Source organism: Rhinopithecus roxellana, chromosome 9, assembly GCF_007565055.1.
Source record: "Rhinopithecus roxellana isolate Shanxi Qingling chromosome 9, ASM756505v1, whole genome shotgun sequence".
Lineage (NCBI taxonomy): Eukaryota > Metazoa > Chordata > Mammalia > Primates > Cercopithecidae > Rhinopithecus > Rhinopithecus roxellana.
This window is the reverse complement of record NC_044557.1, coordinates 133747880-133767084: the sequence shown is the minus strand read 5'-3', so window position 1 is coordinate 133767084 and position 19205 is coordinate 133747880. Positions and strand designations below refer to the sequence as shown.

Genomic DNA, 19205 nt, shown 5'->3' with positions numbered 1-19205 from the left:
AAGAAAAGGCTTCCTTTAATGTTACTTGTATATCTACTGGTCTCCATATTCACTGAGAAAGAGCAATCATGAACATAGTAGTGAATATGAACTATTCAAGAACATGTTAGATCCCATCTGTTTACATTAGGTGGTGTGTCAACATAAACATGCTTTTCAAATTGGGAAGAAAACCAAACATGTTAAAAGAAGCCATTGTAACTTACCAGGAAACCCACATTTTCCTAATTTTCTAAGTTTCTTTCAATTCAAAGCTGCTATGTGGCAGGTGGCACATGTGAAGCTTAGTTTCAAAAGACCTGGGCTGGAATCTGAGGCGACTCCTCTCTTCACTGACCCTTGTGAGGCCCTAGATCACAAGGCCCTGCGGGGCCTTAATCAATTAGTCTTGTCAATCAAATGGGATAACAGAGACTAGGTGACCCCTTAAAATCCTAAAATGTATTTAATTGGCCTCAGAACATCTATTCCTTAAGTAGATATAATACAATGCAGATGGCAGTATTCTTTCTGAATGGCATGTTTCATTCTTAGCCTGAGTTTACATGTTAGTTGTCTTAAAGTAAAAGAGTAAAAAAAGTAACACTAAGAAAAACTCCAAATATTTTTTTCCAAAGTAAATGCAAGCAGGCAAGTTTTCACTTTCACAAATGATTGTTCTGTAAAAATGGGACTATCTTAGGACATTAAAAAGGCCTATAAATGACACAGTTCACAGTTTTAAAACAGAAAACCTCCTTTGTCCTGCATGTTAGACATGATTTGGCCACATGTCACTAAAGCACATTCATCTCTAAGACTGAATTTAAGTTTTACAATTGCTCTGTGGAATAGGGGCATCCAGGCCCCAAAGGCTCAGCTCTCAGCATGGTCCCACCGGTGCCCCTTTCCTGCCCGGCACCACGTGGCTACCTGGTCAGAGATGGAAATCACTCAAGAGTCTTACTTCAAAAGCCTCTGCTGGACCTCTTCCCAGGCACTAACGCGGCTCTCATCCATGTACATCCGGAAGAGAATGCGCAGCCCACAGGCCAGGCTGCTGGTCTCCTGCTTCAGAAGGTTGGGCTTGGATTTGCCTTTGAATCCTGCAGAAAGGGGAAGTTTCTGGGATTAGTTTGGGAAGGCATCTTACGTAAAGGTGAAGCAGCCCGTATGGAGGCACATTTTGTTTGTGCTCAGCCATCAGCATCTGCTGCTTACAAAGCGGAGCCACAGCAGCCTGATGTGAAGGTGATTTCCATGTCCAGGATTCCCTCCCTATTCATGTTGGGGATATGAGACGTAAAATAACTTGTGGCCTGGGAAGGTGGAGCCCTTCACATGAAACTGCACTCGAATCCCCAAAGCTGTAGAAGGGGCTCTGTGCTCTGCCTGCACGAGGGCACTCAGATAAACAGGGGCAACCTCCAGGAGGTGAGAACTGCTCTGTCAGAGGTCTGATGGGTCCAGTGTGTGTGGACACAAGGAGGGTCTATCAGCTTGTGGAATAGGTCCAGTGGAATGGTGGCAACAACTTGGGTAGGAAAAAAGGGGAAAAACAAGTACAGACTACTCTTTCCAGAAGTTAGGCTGTAAAGGGAAGAAGAATGCCACAGCTGTTTTAAATAAGCAAACATAAGCACCAAACCCTTTTGATAGAGTTTGATGTTCGGTAACTATCAGCCCCCTTCTTTTTCTCTGCCTTATTCTGCTGCCCCTCATCCTCCCAGCACTGTTTGGCACCTAATAATTATATTTCTTCCTTCTTTTTTTAAGAGATGGGGTCTCACTGTGCTGCCCAGGCTGGAGGGGAGCAGTGTGATCAGCAGCCTCAAACTCCTGGGCTCAAGTGATCCTCCCACTTCAGCCTCCCGAGTAGCTGGGATTACAGGTATGCGAAACCATGCCCCGCTAATTGTTAATTTCTTGTAGACACATGGTCTGTGTTGGCCAGGGTAGTCTCAAACTTCTGGCCCCAAGCAATCCCCCCACCTCAGCCACCCGAGTAGACGGAACTACAGGCATGAGTCACTGCACCTGGCTCTATTTCTTAAATTAAAAAATTAACAATGTCACTTTGGTTTACAATAAAAGCTTACTTTTTGTTTAAAATGTCTAACTTGTTCTATAACAAATGTAACTCACATCCCAATAAATTCACCTTCACTCTGAGCTTTGGCCGTTCCCAGTAAACAGAGAAGCCATTCAAATACTCATGCCAGGTTTTGTGTGTGTGACTTTTACACGTTTATTTCCTAATGAAGACAGCTTTTATCATGTCTAACTATCAACAAGAAGGTCCAGGTTGGGTAAACAAGATGAAAGAACAATATAGGTCAAATAATAGACCAAGGGGGAAAAAAATTTCACCCAAGTAGTTATCTGGCTTACTGCAGACCAGAAAAGGGCCTGGTTGTGAGATTACCTCACTACTGTTAAGGTCAGAGAACACAAGTACACACAGTGACATGCAGATATCTACAGTAGACAATCAATGAGTTCTGATACCTGTATGTATCTGTCCCATATCCATCAACAGTAAACATTACATGTGAGGCATGCATAGCTTACCTGCTTTCCACAGGGCAGTCCTCTGTTCGTTGTTGGAATTAAATGCTTTCGCAAATCTATGTGACTCTAATAAGCAGTCCAGTAGCTTAAAAAGTTGTTGTGATGTTAAAAAGCGGTACATTCCTTGGTCTTGCGTATCAACTCGAACATCAAAGTCCACCGCATCTCTCTTTGGAAAACAAACCACCCCAGCATATACACACAGTCACAATAATTTTAGTTAATTTACAACTCAATGCTCCCCGAAGACCAGTTTCACAAGAAAGCCACAGATACTCAGCTTGATCTAACCTAACAGAAAGTAAGGGACAGTCCATCTTCTGTTACACATCCTCGTCCCCAAGCACCACCACCCATCAGTCCAGACCCTCCTGGACTCCCAACTCCCTGGCCCTGCGCTCCTCAGCCCCTCAAGTCCTCCCTTCTCTTCTCAACTGCTATGGAGTTCATGCATCATGATTTTAATTATTCTCTTTCACAACCCCTCCTCTTCTTTTTAGTAACTGGCTGGCAAAACCGCCATGCGGTCATGTGTGACTAGAGAAAGCAGACTGGTTTCTCTCTAAACTAGTGGGCTTGGTGCTGGCCCAGCCCTTGGCAGACCTTGGCAGACTTTGGCCTAGACCACGTTCCTGGCCAACCAGCTCACGTTTTCACTTCTCAAGTAGCTAAAACATTCTTCCAAATCTCACATGGTAGATGACTTTTCTTCCCATCTCAGTGAGAAACGAGAAGCTGGCAGAGGAGGTCTCTCACAAGCTCCCACCCCAAATGTACCAGACTTCCTGCTTCCATAACCCATCCCCCAGGCCTCCCCCTGCCACCACATGGGAACTATCTGGGCTTCTGCCCCAGGTGATTCCCACTCTGTATGAAGTACTATCTCCGTTCACTCAAAAACACAGCCCTAGCAATTGCCCCTCCCTTGCCTACAGTCAGTTTTTCTCTCCCTACTGGAAAGCTCTTAGCAGTGAACACACTGCCACATCACCAATCTGGAGAACAAAACATAGCAAACCCCTCTTGAACCCCTCACACTCCAGCTATCACAATTCTCTGTGCCTTTACAGCAAAACTTCTTAACAGAGTACTGGCTGAGTCCACATTCTCTCTTCGCTCTTTCTTCCCATTACAATTATGCTTTTGTCCTCAATTTAACATTTAACACATTGTTAAGGTTCCAAAGTCCTCCAAATAGTTAGAAGGCAATTCTCAGGAGTAATATCACTTGACCTATCCAGAGCATTTAACAAGTGACTGATCACATGCTTCTTCTTAAAACATTTTCTTCATCTGACTTCCCAGACAACTGACACCTGCTTCCCCATGCCTCCCCATGCCTCATGGATTCTTGTCCTCAGTCTCTGCTAGCTGCCTCCTCTCCAGAAGCTGTAGGGGACAAAGTTCCTAGTGCTCAGTTGCTGACCCTCCTCCCTGCTCTAGCTAACCTTACTACCTTGTGATGGGATCCAGTCTCATGGTTTAAAAGGATATCTGTATGATGAAGGCCCCACAAATTAATTCTCTAGCCTAACTCTACAGCCCAGACTGCTATAGCTAACTTCCTACTTACACAAAAAAAGCAGCTGTCCTCCTATCTCCTTACCTGCGCTGCAGCTAAGTTTTCCGCATCTTCTTTCTTACTTGTGGCTGGGAAGAAGACAATGTTGTCGATAGTCTGGATGAGTTCCAGCTGCACAACACATTTAATCAACAGGGCAGCAAACAATTTTTGTTCTGGAAATTCTGTGAGGAAACCCCCCCCAATGCACATGCAAACAAAAAATTATTTTGAATTCTTTATAATTTCCATGACATTACAGTGCTAAGGAAACATTACTATGTATTCACACATCACACCGAGAAGGACATAATGCTTTTGCACGCAGGCATTACTCAGTAAAAGTTTAACTGATATTTAGAAAAGCCTTAGAAAAGTAATTTTTAAAATAAAAGTGCCCTACATAATTTAGAACAAGCTTGTCCAACCCGCAGCCTGGACAACTTTGAATGCAGCCCAACACAAATTCATAAACTTTCTTAAAACATTATGAGATTTTTTTTTCTTAGCTCACTACTATTTTTCATAGTAGAAAGAAACAAGGATTGTAAGTGGCCCAGCATTGGAGCCATTGCCCCAGGACTGCCTAGTAGAAAGCTCCCTTTGGGCAGTTGTCTGCCTCCTGGAAAGCTTCCTGCCAAAGCTGCCCCTGAGAATCTGCGATGCAGGTGTGGCCGTGTGGTCTGGGTCCCCTGGGGCCACACATGTTAGTGTATTTTATGAGTGGTCCAAGTCAATTCTTCTTCCAGTGTGGTTCAGGGAAGCGAAAACATTGGACACCCCTGATTTAGAATAATAATATATTCAAGATGTTCCCACTACAATTTTTTTTTAATTCAAGTTATTTTTAACAAAAATGTAACAAATAGATAAAAACCTAAAACTGAAACATCAACTGTAAACCCAAGTCTGACCTTTGAAAACAGGGAATAAAGGGGCTGGGCACGGTGGCTCATGCCTGTAATTCCAGCACTCTGGGAAGCCAAGGCAGCTGGATCACCTGAGGTCAGGAGTTCAAGACCAGCCTGGCCAACATGATGAAACCCCATCTCTACAAAGCTACAAAAAAATTTGCCAGGCATGACTGTGCGTGCTCGTAATCCCAGCTACTCTGGAGGCTGAGGCAGGAGAATCGCTGGAACCCAGGAGGCGGAGGCTGCAGTGAATCAAGATCACACTACCACACTCCAGCCTGGGCAAGAGAGAGAGAGAGACTCTGTCTCAAAAATAAATAAACTAATTGAAATAAAAAAAAAAAGAAAATAGGTTATATGAAAACCTATAGACATAAGAAAATAACAGAATAGATCAATGTGAGACAGGAAGTGAGGGCAGCCAAGACTCCGGATTAACCTATGCAATACTGTGGTTTGGCCACAGCACATGTTTTATTTGGATCCAGATTTGTAGCTGTGACTCAAATTACCTCTTATTTTCAAAGACATCCATCAGCAAAGAAGTCTATAAAAAAATTAAGCTGGGGCCAGGTGCAATGGCTCATGCCTGTAATCCCAGCACTTTGGGAGGCCAAGGCGGGTGGACTGCCTGAGGTCAGAAGTTCAAGACCAGGTACTAAAAATACGAAAATTAGCCGGGCATGGTGGTGTGCACCTGTAATCCCAGCTACACGGGAGGCTGAGGAAGAACTGCTTGAACCCAGGAGGCAGAGGTTGCAGTGAGCCGAGATCACACCACTGCACTCCAGCCTGGGCGACAGAGCCAGATTTCATCTTTAAGAAAAAAAAAAAAAAAAAAAAATGTTAAGCTGAACACATTACTTCAAAAGTAACCAAACTGCAAAGTAACAAAAGTGCCACCCATGTTACCTTCATCAGCTACACACAACCGCATCCCTCTATCCTGAACACATTTGTTCAGCAGGGTGCTTCTGATAGTTTGCTGGCCCATGTGGACACACTCATGGGAGTGCTCCCCTTGTCTGACCATGCCAGCTAAGTAGCTAATCCAATGCAGCAGCACAAGGTTAGAAAAGAGGACTCAACTCCCGAGATGCTGCTGCCACACGGCCCAGGGGACCCAGACCACACGGCCACACCTCCATCCCAGATTCTCAGGGGCAGCTTTGGCAGGAAGCTTTCCAGGAGGCAGACAACTGCCCAAAGGGAGTTGCCTGCTAGGCAGTCCTGGGGCAATGGCTCCAATGCTGGGTGACTTACAATCCCTGTTTCTTTCTAGTATGAAAAACATTTTACTATAAATTCCCTTTTTTGGCACTAATGTGTGGAAGACAAATTCATGTTTTAGGGATTTTGAGGGGTAGAAAAATAACTTACTTAAATTTATTCTTATTGAGATCATTAATGAAGGCTCCTTTCCAGATACTGTTCATAAATGCTGTTCTATTTAACGTTTAGTTCTTAGTACTAGATCACAAGTTAAAAAAACAAAAAGAAACCTGTAAGTCCTACGGTTATCTCTTCCTCTTAAATCTTGTCTTCTTAGTCCTTTATTACAGTGACAGCAGCATGGGCAGTCATCCATTCACTCTCTCATTCAAGTGAGAAAAATATCTCAGTCCCAGGGGGCAAGAGACTCCTAGTAGGACCTGGACTCCAGAAGGACTTAGGGGTAGATGGAGGTCTTAGGAGACCTATTTTCATCAGCTCCAACGTGAGTTGCTCAGGGGTACTAAGAGCTTCCAGCAGGGACCCAAACAGTTCTAGTGACCCCAAGAATTTGGCAGATGAGGCTGTACTCTGAACAGCAATGCCAAGCCTCTTCATAGTTTCTCGTGCCCTTTGAGACCTAGACAAGGATCCTAACTATAGTCTCACTAGCAAGGACCAGGAGCACACTTGATGACAGTATCTATTTGGACAAATTTTAGTCCTGACAAGGCCTGACACTGCCAGGGTTGTATTACTCAACCATTTCATTGTCCACACAACAGAGAGCAAAGCTAAGCAGATTTTAACTATGTGGGACTGCAGGTACTGAATCAACTCGACAGAGCAGTGGTGCAGAAAGAATGAGGCTGGTCTGTGCTGTGATTCTTTTCACTGAGTTGGAGAGTCATATGCAGGGGCCCCCCCATCAAACAGGGGAACCACAGCCTATCCACCAAGGAAAAGGGCTCATGGGAGCAGGGTGGCCGCTTGTTCTTCCTCCAGCTCTAACTGTTCTGAGTCAACAGTTACAGGATGAACCTTGCCTAAAAGTCTTCCAGGGGAGCGAGAGTGGAATGTCTGGCCTAAGGATGCAGTCTGACCCCACGGTTCACAGAGGCAGGAAAGCAGAACCCTTGCCCCAGGAAAAAGGATAGTCCCAGAGTAGCCAAGTGCACAAGACCAAGTCCTGCCCTCACAAAGTTAAGTGTGTTTAAATTCAGTCTTGAGGCTGAGAGCGAGAAAAGCCACTTACTATTCTTTCCTCTTGGCCTTTCTTGGTGCAGACTGAAGCTGCAAAGGACTCCTACATGAACCACTCTGTTCTTTGGGGAACAGGAATGAAAAATGAAACTGGGCCACTCACTACCACCTGTTTACCCTTTAAGAAATGAGCAAAATACAGTGACTGTAGAAGTTCCTTTCAAATAGGATATGATAATAAAGCCTGTCTTCTCTCAAGAACTGTAAGCACCTAGGATTAAAAAATTCCCTGAATAAAATTAAATCAAAATGGATCAATGACCTAAAACAAAGACCTAAAGAATAAAACTTCGTAGACCAGGCACAGTGGCTCACGCCTCTAATCCCAGCACTTTGGGAGGCTGGGCAGGTGGGTCACTTGAGTTCCAGAGTTCGAGACCAGCCTGGCCAACATGGCAAAACCCCATCTCTACTAAAAATCCAAAAATTAGCCAGGTGTGGTGGCCCGTGCCTGTAATCCCAGCCACTCAGGAGGCTGAGGCAGGAGAATCGCTTGAACTCAGGAGGTGGAAGTTGCAGTGAGCCCAGATCGCACCACTGCACTCCAGCCTGAGTGACAGAGTAAGACTCTGTCTCAAAAAAAAAACAACAAAACTTCATAGAAGACAACATTGGGGGAAATGCTGATGACCTTGGATTTTGACAATGATACCAAAGGCATGACTAACAAAAGAAAACAAAAATTGGACTTCATCAAAATTTAAAAACAGGCAAAGGACACGAATACAAATTTCTCCAAATAAGATATACAAATGGCCAACAAGCATATGAAAAGATGCTTAACATCACTAATCATTACGGAAATGCCAATCAAAACCACAATGAGGTACAACTTCTCACCCACTAGAATGGTTATCATTTAACAACAACAAAAAAGGCACTGGCAAAGATGTGGAAAAACTGGAATGGCTGGAGGGAATGTAAAATGGTGCAGCCACTGGCTATAGAAAATTACTTGGTGGTTCCTCAAGAAATTAAACATAGAATTACCCTACGAGCTAGCAATTCCACTCCTAGGTAGATAATGCAAAAGAACTGAAAACAGGTATTCAAATGATATTTGTACACAACAGTTTGCAGCAGCACTATTCACGACAACTGCAGGTGAAACAAATACAAACATCCATCATCAGACAAATGGATAAACAAAATGTGGTCTATACATTCGGTGGACTATTAATAAAAAGGAATGAATTATTGATTCATGCTACAACATGATGAGTCTTGAAAACATTGTGAGAGAAGACAGACACAAAAGGTTATATTTTGTATGATTCCATTTATATGAAATATGCAGAATAGGCAATTCACAAACATAGGTAATTAGTGGCTGCCAGGGGCTGGGGAAGGGGAGAAGAGGGAGTGGTTGTGTAACAGTTACGGGGCAGGGGGGCTCCCTTTAGGAGTGATGAAAATGCTTTGGATCTAGATAGAGGTGGTGGCTGTGAATGTACTAAATACCACTAAATTATTCACTTGTATATTGTTATTTCTGTTATATAAATTTCACCTCAGGTTTTAAAAAGTTCTCAAAGCTGTCCTGTTCTCCTCTAAGGAGGCTGTGGTCTTTTCTAGGTGTTATAATTTTCCTTCAGCAAATGAAACTGAATCAATCCAGTAAAAAAGTAAAGGGTTCCTCTTTTTTGTGAAAAGGTGAGGGTAGGAATACAGGTGACCTGGGGATCCGTGTATGGAGACAGGGGTGTGGGCAGCAGTGAGGGAAGTTGGCACAGGCCGACTAAGGTTAGGGAGCATTGTGGAGAAAAGGGTTGCTCCTTAAAAAGTAGGGTGCTCCTGCCGGGAACGGTGGTTCATGCCTGTAATCCCAGCACTTTGGGAGGCCAAGGCAGGTGGATTGCGAGGTCAGGAGGTCGAGACCATCCTGGCTAACATCGTGAAACCCTGTCTCTACCAAAAAATAAAAAAAAAATTAGTCGGGCATGGTGGCGGGCACCTGTAGTCCCAGCTACTCGGGAGGCTGAGGTAGGAGAATGGCATGAACCCAGGAGGTGGAGCTTGCAGTGAGCCGAGATTGCAGCACTACACTACAGCCTGGGTGACAGAGCGAGACTCTGTCTCAAAACAACAACAACAACAACAAAGTAGGGTGCTACTGGCCAGATGCTGTGGCACAAGCCTGTAATCCCAGCATGTTGGGAAGCTGAGGCAGGCAGATGGCCTGAGCTCAGGAGTTCAAGACCAGCCTGGGCAACATGGCAAAACCTTGTCCCTACAAAAAAATATAAAAAATAAGCTGGGCATGATGAGGCGTGCCTGTAGTCCCAGTTACTCAAGAGGCTCGCTTGAGCCTAGGAGGCTGAGGTTGCAGTGAACCGAGATCACACTCCAGCGTGGGTGACAGAGTAAGACTCTGTCTGGAAAACAACAACAACAACAACAACAACGAAAACAAGTTGGGTTCTGCTTAGAAAGCAACAGTCCCTCACTACTTCCCCTTGCAGATGGGTAGAGGAAGGCCCTACTTCTACAGACAGAACATGAAGTTGGCTGGCATGCAGAAGGCGGTGGAGAGAGAAGACTCAGGTGCTCGTTGGTGGAAAAAGCAGACATTTCAGGTATCAGCAGAGTTCTTGACCTTCTGCCAGAGGGCATCTATCTATCAGAGGATGTCCAAATTAGGGTAAGCACAGTAAAGGAGTGATGACACGGCCAGGCGTGGTGGCTCCCGCCTGTAATCCCAGCACTTTGGGAGGCTGAGGCGGGCAGATCACGAGGTCAGGAGTTCGAGACCAGCCTTGCCAACATGGTGAAACCCCGTCTCTACTAAAACTACAAAAATTAGCTGGGGGTGATGGCGGGCACCTGTAATCCCAGCTACTCGGGAGGCTGAGGCGGGAGAATTGTTTGAAACTGGGAGGCAGAGGTTGCAGTGAGCACCACTGCACTCCAGCTTGGGCGACAGGGTGAGACTCTGTTTCAAAAAAAAAAAAAAAAAAAAGTGGTCGGGCACAGTGGCTCACACCTGTAATCCCAGCACTTTGGGAGGCCGAGGTGGGCAGATCACGAGGTCAGGAGTTCGAGACCAGCCTGGCCAATATGGTGAAACCTCGTCTCTACTAAAAATACAAAAAATTAGCCAGGCGTGGTGGTACGTGCCTGTGGTCCCAGCTACTCAGGAGGCTGAGGCAGAAGAATCGCTTAAACCTGGGAGGCGGAGCTTGTAGTGAGCTGTGATGGCGCCACTGCACTCCAGACTGGGCGACAGAGTGAGACTCCGTCTCAAAAAAAAAAATTAAAAACAAAGTGATGACACAATCAATTATAGTATATGCTTGTTAACGATAAAAAACCAAAAATGTTAACCCTTTCCTACATAAAACACAAATTTATTTTTATTTAGAGAAAGAACTCACTTGCTGTAGATTTAATTTTGCTGACTTCTTCATTAACAGCAGAGGCAGAAACCAGTGGTGCTTGCGGTCTGTTATCCACAGACCTTGGTTGAAAAGAATCATGAATATCTACAGACTTCTGTGATACTGTATCCTAATAAATAAAAAAAATCATTATAAGTATGGTTAATAAAGTTTATGTGTGAAAATATTTTCTAAAATGCTATTTTAAAAACGTATGTCCCTATGAAAATGATTACATTACATTTACAACACAATGAGAAAATTATTTAAAATTACCTGTACATACAGAAAAGTTGACTTTCTGACCCTCATTGGGCTCAGGTCTTAAACCATCCAACAGCAACAGATATAAATGCAAAACTTCAAAGTGTAGAGAAATTGGTCAGCAACACCCACAAGTGTTCATAAAATCTAAACAGACACTTTTTGCAGGGGTAAATTTAGAAAAGGATCTTCTGTCACCCATGGACCCAGGGACTAGAAAGGTCAATGTGAAGGTGACTATCTAGGAGCGTCGTATCATGAAGAGAAACTGGACCCTGGAGTCCAACAGACCTACACAAGAATTAGGCTCCAATAATATTTATTTACTTTTCTGAGATGGGAGTTTCGCTCCTGTTGCCCAGGCTGGAGTGCAATGGTGCAATCTAGAATCGCTGCGACCTCTACCTCCTGGGTTCAAGCGATTCTCCTGCCTCAACTTCCCCAGTAGCTGGGATTATAGGTATGCGCCACCATGCCCAGCTACTTTTGTATTTTTAGTAGAGGGGGGGTTTCACCGTGTTGGTCATGCTGGTCTCCATCTCCCAACCTCAGGTGATCTGCCCGCCTCGGCCTCCCAAAGTGTTGGGATTACAGGCGTGAGCCACCACGCCCAGCCACAGGTTCCAGTATTAGTAAGAGTGTAACCTTGGAAAAATGACTAATTTCCTGAGGTGAGGTTTTCTAATCTAAAAAGAAATGACATACTTTCCTTGCAGGTTGTTAAGAACTAGAGATAATAAATCCAAAACACTAGCAGCACAGTGTTGGGCAATAAATGGCAGCTGACCCTACCACTCCTCGAGCTTTCTTTCATTATAAAGGTACAGCATACTCAAGAGATGAGAGAACCTGGTTTCAGGAGGAGTGCTTAGCTCTTGTTATTCTGACATAACAGTCCCAGCCTGCAGCAACCTTACCTGCTGTGTGAAAGGAAGATGGGCCTGTGTTACCAGAAATAGTAATAATCAGAACAATACGTTAGCTTGGACTTCTGTATTTTAAGGAAGAAATTACTCAGGTCTCAGAATTAAACATGTATTATCTTACTGAAGATAAATGAAAGCACTGGTTTTTAAGTATTTTTGGTCACTGGCCCTCTTGAACAGTCTGATGATTTCTAAAATGTTCTCTCCAGAAAACTAAACCTGCACAAAAACTAGGTCACAAAATTAGGGATTTAAAAACCTTGCTCTGTTTTAGAGGAATTTTTGGATGTTAGGTATATTGTTTTCTCAATTTTTCTCACTAACCAATGTAAATGAGGAGAATTTTTGGGACGTCCTAAGTAATAATGGGGTCTGTGCTGAACGGACATCAGCACAACAGAGTCATGGAGCAACACGGGCCTCGTACAGACGCCACAGTTCTCAAGGGCAATTCAGAATGATACTTTTCTGTGAAATGTTTTAACTGTTGACAATTTGTTAAGAAAGTTAAAAGTTGTGAGGAACAAATCTGGTCAGTGGGCATTAGTTTGTTACTTTACAGCCTCCTGGCTTTAAAATTCAAAAGTATTATTGGGAGAACAGTACCAATTTGAAAAGACCTGTAGATTATTGTTTCAAGGATAATTTTTTGATTGTTAGAGATAAGTAGGCATTATATTTACAAATCACTTTCAAATAATTCAGAAAATTGTGTGGGTGTGGGAGGTGGGGTAGCAAGATAAAAAGAAGGAGGAAAGCAGGGGTTGGTAAAAACAAATGTAAAATAACATTTGGAGAAACTTGGTGTAATGATTACTTTTGTGTCAATTTGGCTAGGACACAATACCAATATCCTATGTACTTAAGCCAGATACTTAAGTCAAATGAGTAACAATTAATTCAATTAAACACTATTCCAGGTGTTGAGCTGAAGGTATTTTGTAGATGTGGTTAACATCTATAGTCAGTTCACTTTAAGGATATTATCTTCAATAATCTAGATGGTCCTTATCCAATAAGTTGAAGGCCTTCAGAACTGAGCAAAACAGGTTTTCCTGGGGAAGAAATCCCGCCTGTGAACTGCAGCTTCAGCACCAGCTCAAGGCTTTCCAGTCTGCCTGCCTGTCCTACAAAATTTCAAACCTGCCAGTCTCCACAATCACGTAAGCCAGTTCCTTACATCTATCTACACATATCTCTACTGTTGGTTTTGTTTCTCTGGCCCTGATAAAGATTTTGATACTATGAAATGGAATGTGGCTGTAACAAACACCTAAAAATGTGGAAGTGGCTTTGGAACTGGGCAATGGTAGAAGCTGGAAGAATTCTGAGACACATGATAGAAAACACCTAGATTGCCCTGAAGAGACTGTTGGTAGAAATATGGATGTCAAATGTGGTTCTGGTGAGGATCCACAAGGAAGTGCAATGTATGAGAGAGAGCTTCTACCATCTTAGAGAAGACATGTATGGCCATCAAACAGATTATTGGTACAAATATGAATGTTAAAAGGTGCTTCTGGTGAGGTCTTAGAAGGAAATCAAGAACATGGGATTAGATACTAATAGAAAGGTGATCCTTGTTGTAAAGTGGCAGAAAGCCTGGCTGAATTGTTGTGTGTAAAGCAGAATTCTAAGTGATGACATGTAGTGGAGATTTCCAAGCAAAGTGTTGAAGGCGTGGTGGCCTGGTTTATCCTTGCTGTTTATAGTACAATGCAAGAACAAGATATATTGATGAAAGAACTGTTAAGCAAAAAGAAACTCCCACTTGATGATTCAAGAGGATCTTGGCCTATCCACATGGAAAAGGATGCTACAATTAGGAAATGAATTGTTAGGAAAGCATGCTTTGGAGAAGGCCAAGGCTATAATAGCTGGATGACTTTTTGCCAAAGAGATTAGGTATATATCTAGTGGATCCAATCAACCATCTCAGCAGAAGCCAGGAACATAACAGGACTATCCAGAAAGAAGTATGGATCACCCTCTTGTTTAATGGCATGGTTTCTCTTAACACATACAGAAGACCCACAAGGATTTTGAGAATGATATACCAGCAGACATATGGCCAGCCTAGAATGAAAGGGACAGAAACAATAAAAGGAAGGGAGGCTGACTTCTAGGATTCTACAGGCAGAAAATGGGTCAACAGTGCTGCAAACGTGCTAACCTTTAAGAAAAAGAAGAACAACCGATAGTGTAGGGCTCAGGCCCAAAGAAGCAAGCCATGGCCCCAGAAGGCAGAGTATTAAGCCACACAACATTATTCTCAGGCTTTAAAACTCAACAGAATTGTCCCTGCTAAGTTTCAACCTTGCTTAGGACTGGTGATCCTTTGTTCCTTCCAATTTCTCCTTTTTGCAATGAGAATGTCCATCTTATGCTTGACCCACTACTGTATTTTAAAGTTACTTACCTATTTTCTAGGTTCACAGGTCCACAGATGGAGATGAATTCTGCCCCAGAATAGATCATACTCATGATCCATCCTTAATGTAGTGCCATCCATCCTTAATGTAGATGTCTGAGATGATCACATTAGGGACTTCTGATGGTATTTATATGGGATTTTGGACATAGTACTGATGCTGTAATGAGTTTAGACTTTTGGGGACCTTAGAATGGGGTGACCATCTTTTGCCGATGGGATGGACATGAATTTTTAGGTGTCAGTGGGTAGACCACAGTGGGATGAATATTGGCCCCTAAAAGGTATGTCCAAGTCCTGACCCCTGATACCTGCAAATGTTACCTTACTTGGAAATAAGGTCTTTTCAGATGTAATTAAGGATCTTGAGATGAGATCATCCTGGATTTCAGGTAAACCCTAAATCCAATGAGTAACGTCTTCATAAAACAAAAAGGAGAGGGAGAGATTTAACTCACACACAGTGAGGAAAAGTATGGATAGATGGTTGCAGAGACTGGAGTGATATGTGAACAAGCCAAATAATGCCAAAGGTTGTCAGAAGCTGGAAGAAGCTAGTAAGGATTTTCCCTTAGAGCCTTTGGAGGGAATGTGGCCCTGGTAACTCTTTGATTTAGGACTTGTGGTCTTTAGAACCATGAGACAGTAGGTTTCCATAGTTTTTAAGCCACCAAGTTTTGGTAATTTTTTAAGGCAGACCTAAGAAACCAATACACTGGGTGAAGTGAATATTAGAATTCTTTGTACTGTTTTGTGTTACTTTTCTATAAGGTGAAATTATATAAAAATAAAGTTTAAATACTATCCAACAATATCTTCAGCTTTGCATGGAGATAGCTACGTAATCTGGTATCTTTCTCTCACAACCCTTAAAAAATCATTTTACTCGATGTCCTATATTAAAAAATAATTTAAAATACTCCCTTCATGGCACGTAACAGAGACACATATTAATTGTCTGTGAAACTGACCACAGAACTAACCTCACAATTCTGGACAGCAAATTTATACCATCTTCTTAAAAGAGTCGAATGCATCGCATTGATATGAATGTTTGTGTTCCCTCCTAAATTCATAATGAAACTGAATCCCCAATGCAACAGTATCAAGAGGTAGAGATTTTAGAAGGGGAGTAGGCCATGAGAATTAATGCCTTAAAAAAGGGCTGGAGGGAACTATCTAGGCCCCTTTCTGTCCCTCCTTCTTCCACCATGTGAGAATGCAGCAATGAGGTGCCATCTTGGAAGCAGAGAGCAGCTCTCACCAGACACCTGATCGTACAATTCCCAACCTTCGTAATTGTGAAAAAATAAATTTCTATTTATAAGTAATCTAGTTTCAGATTTTTTTAAATAGCAGGAATGGATTAAGACACTTACATGTAAGACTTTGACCCATAACAAAATTACTCATCACAAATAACTAATTTCAATATACTTTACTGATTAAAACTTACCAATGGCCTTTCACTTACAGGAGATGGAGGTCGGGGGGCAGTTTCTCCAGAAGTGGGCCGCCAGGTCAAGAGCCTTTAAGATACCAAAACCACATCAATCTCTAGGGGGCTGTGCCACATGCCACATCCAGCATATTTTGAAATGGGCCCAAGAAAGTAACAAGAACATACCAACTACACAGTCCATCTTTGACTACTGCTAAGAGCAATTTCCTAAAAAACATCTAGTAAAATGTTTAAACATGTACTTTTAGAAAAAAATTAAGTGGCGTTTAATATAATTAAAAGGGTAATATAGTCACCAGTTTTGCATTAAAAAAACACTTTCTGGTAAGTTTTAAAGATTTTAAACCTCCTTTCCCTAAGTATTAATATCAAATATTTTCCAAGTAAGAGACTTCTCAAAAAAAAAAAATTCATAAAATTGGCCAGGTGTGGTGGCTGACGCCTGTAATCCCAGCACTCTGGGAGGCCGAGGTGGGCAGATCACCTGAAGTTGGGAGTTCGAGACCACTTGACCAACGTGGAGAAACCCCATCTCTACTAAAAATACAAAATTAGCTGGGCATGGTGGTGTATGCCTGTAATCCCAGCTACTTGGGAGACTGAGGCAGGAGAATCGCTTGAACCCAAGAGGTGGAGGTTGTGGTGAGCTGAGATCATGCCATTGCACCCCAGTCTGGGAAACAAGAATGAAACTCCATCTCAAAAAAAAAAAAAAAACAAAAAAAACAACCTACCTCACTATAATTCCATTTCACACTCATCCCTTAGAGAAAAATGACAAGCTGTTATAAAATATGAAATATGTATAAATACATTTTCCTTAGATTATTAAAAGATCAGTAACAGAAACAGGCTGAGATTTTTTTTTTTCCCAATTCAAAACCACTGCTTGGTTTGATCTGAATAAATAAAATCTCATAAAAGTCAGCGGAATCACTTTACTATGTCCCAAATTTTGGATAACCAGACTAAAGGTTTTGGTTTACAAATAGTTTAATTCATGTATTTGTTATAGTTTATAGCAGTCTGGTTTGTAATAAATCTAATTCTATATAAGAGTAAGACAAGCTTAAAAGGATTTCTGTTATGAGAAATCAGTAGTCACTATCAAACTTTTAATCATTAGTCACTCTCCAACTCATTCAATATACAAATATAAATGTAAAGTTGTATAAAATCTTCTTACGCATGTGGGATTGTGGTTTTGAAGATATCCAGTGTGCAGTTGCAAGTTTTATCCCAGATTTCTAGGGTAAATTTTTCACCATTCAGAATAACAACATTCTCTAAACAGTTTGTACCAGATCGTGCTAACTGCTCATTGTCTAGGAAAGAAAAGAGCAATTCATTTATATATTACCAGGGTCACATTTGACACTTTGTGTCACATATCTGACAGACCTACCTTGCTGCACACACCAGTAGAGCTGAGCAAAGATATCATCCAAAAGTACATCACTGAGTACTTCTAAATACTGAGTGAATACATCACAGATTGCATAAAGTGCATGATTGCAAGTTGTTGTCATCCATTCAGCTTTCTGGGGAAAAAAGTCGTTAGTGAACATCATGCCATTAATCAACTACTATGATTTTAAAAAATATACATATATATATATATAAACATGTTTTCATATTTAAAATGTAAGGCTGTCAGTGTTCCTTTTAGACCACTGAATTCCCTCTAGAACGTTATATTCACCTTAACTTAAAATCTGGTATCTATTGCTCCTCATTATCCCATAACCACCTATGCATACAATAATTTAACTATTTTTGGCACTATTTGTGTTGATTATTTAAAAAACCATCACCGCATCATCTTGATATCAGTATTATGATTTTTCAAAGTGCATGAATAGCAACAGCCGGCCTTGCTCTAGACCATGACAGAACATGAAAAGGGAAATAAGGAGGTAAGAATTTGTCCAAATGGGATTAGCATAGGTATAAAATAAAAATGACTTTCCTGAAGTATGGTTATCTGAAAACACCATAAAAAAGGGGCTATACAAAATAAGTGTAATTTATTTTTTTCAAACCCATAAAAAATAATCGCAGAAGTCTGCATTTAACACTGCTGTATGGAACAAAAGGGGAAAATATGAAGCTCTCTTGACACATTTCCTAAAATGTATATTGTAACTGGTTCATAGTAAAATATGTTGAAATAAATAAAATTTACTTTGTATTCCTTAATATAAAAAAGAAGTCACTATATAATACTAAAGAAAGTTACTGATGTTTTATAGTTGTGACTGTTGAAATGAGGAAAAGAAATGGAAAAGTCAGAAAAACACTGAAAACAAAACAGAACAAAAAAATCAATTCATTAATTCAGTTCTATCCTCTCATAGCGTTCTTTTTTTTTGGAGATGGAGTTTCGTTCGTCACCCAGGCTGGAGTGCAGTGGCGCAATCTCAGCTCATGGCAACCTCCACCTCCCGGGTTCAAATGATTCTCCTGCCTCAGCCTCCCAAGTAGCTGGGACTACAGGCACCTGCCACCACACCTGGATAATTTTTGTATTTTTAGTAGAGATGGGGTTTCACCATGTTGGCGAGGCTGGTCTCAAACTCCTGACCTCAGACAATCCATGCACCTTGGCCTCCCAAAGTGCTGGGATTACAGGCGCGAGCCACTGTGCCCGGCCAGTGTTCTTATTTATAAAGACATAGTATTATATTCTCATGCCTTAAAGAAAAATTGTCTAGGAATTCTTTTCTGTACTTAATTTGAAACACTAAAATGTATTGATGATAATACTGAGGATCTTTTAATTTGACTAAGCTAAATGAAAATTGTGCATCCTCTTACCTCTGTCTGTTGTTCTGGCAATTTCATATTGTCAAAGATTCTGAAAACAATTCTAAATAAATCCTGCCACCAGTGTTTCTCATAAGTGTGGCCATATGTTTTCATTATTTCAAACATTACTGTTAAACCCCTAAAATGACAAAACACAATTAGAAAGACATAATATAAAAAAGCATACTCCTCCTAAAATAGCTTTTATAGTTCACAAAGCTACTAAAAACAGAAAGCTTAAAACTAGTCTGAAATTAACACACGACACTGGGTTTTAAAAAATTTAAGTTGTAAGGACAACAGGTTCCTTTAGGATATATCATTCAGGAAAAAAAATCTCCAAAGGTCTTGGCCGTAAACTTTTTTATTTTACTTTTCCTTTACTTTTACCTCACCATTGCAGCATTTAAAAACTGTAAATGGAATTACAAATTGAA

General features: G+C 41.6%; 1 protein-coding gene across 4 annotated transcripts in view; it reads right to left on the bottom strand.

Annotated features, from left to right (window-relative positions):
* The window catches only part of ARFGEF1 (ADP ribosylation factor guanine nucleotide exchange factor 1), a 143347-nt gene that overhangs the window by 2819 nt on the left and 121323 nt on the right, over positions 1–19205 (bottom strand). For 3 of the 4 annotated variants that reach the window (XM_030937811.1, XM_030937812.1, XM_030937814.1), the window contains 8 exons: positions 18778–18907; positions 17366–17501; positions 17147–17285; positions 15955–16027; positions 10875–11007; positions 4157–4296; positions 2551–2719; positions 947–1085 (listed from right to left, as the gene is read on the bottom strand). In XM_030937811.1, the coding sequence (XP_030793671.1) occupies positions 947–1085; positions 2551–2719; positions 4157–4296; positions 10875–11007; positions 15955–16027; positions 17147–17285; positions 17366–17501; positions 18778–18907 (1059 nt within the window). The remainder of the gene's footprint in view (positions 1–946; positions 1086–2550; positions 2720–4156; positions 4297–10874; positions 11008–15954; positions 16028–17146; positions 17286–17365; positions 17502–18777; positions 18908–19205) is intronic. The other variant, XM_030937813.1, reaches the window with a different exon arrangement.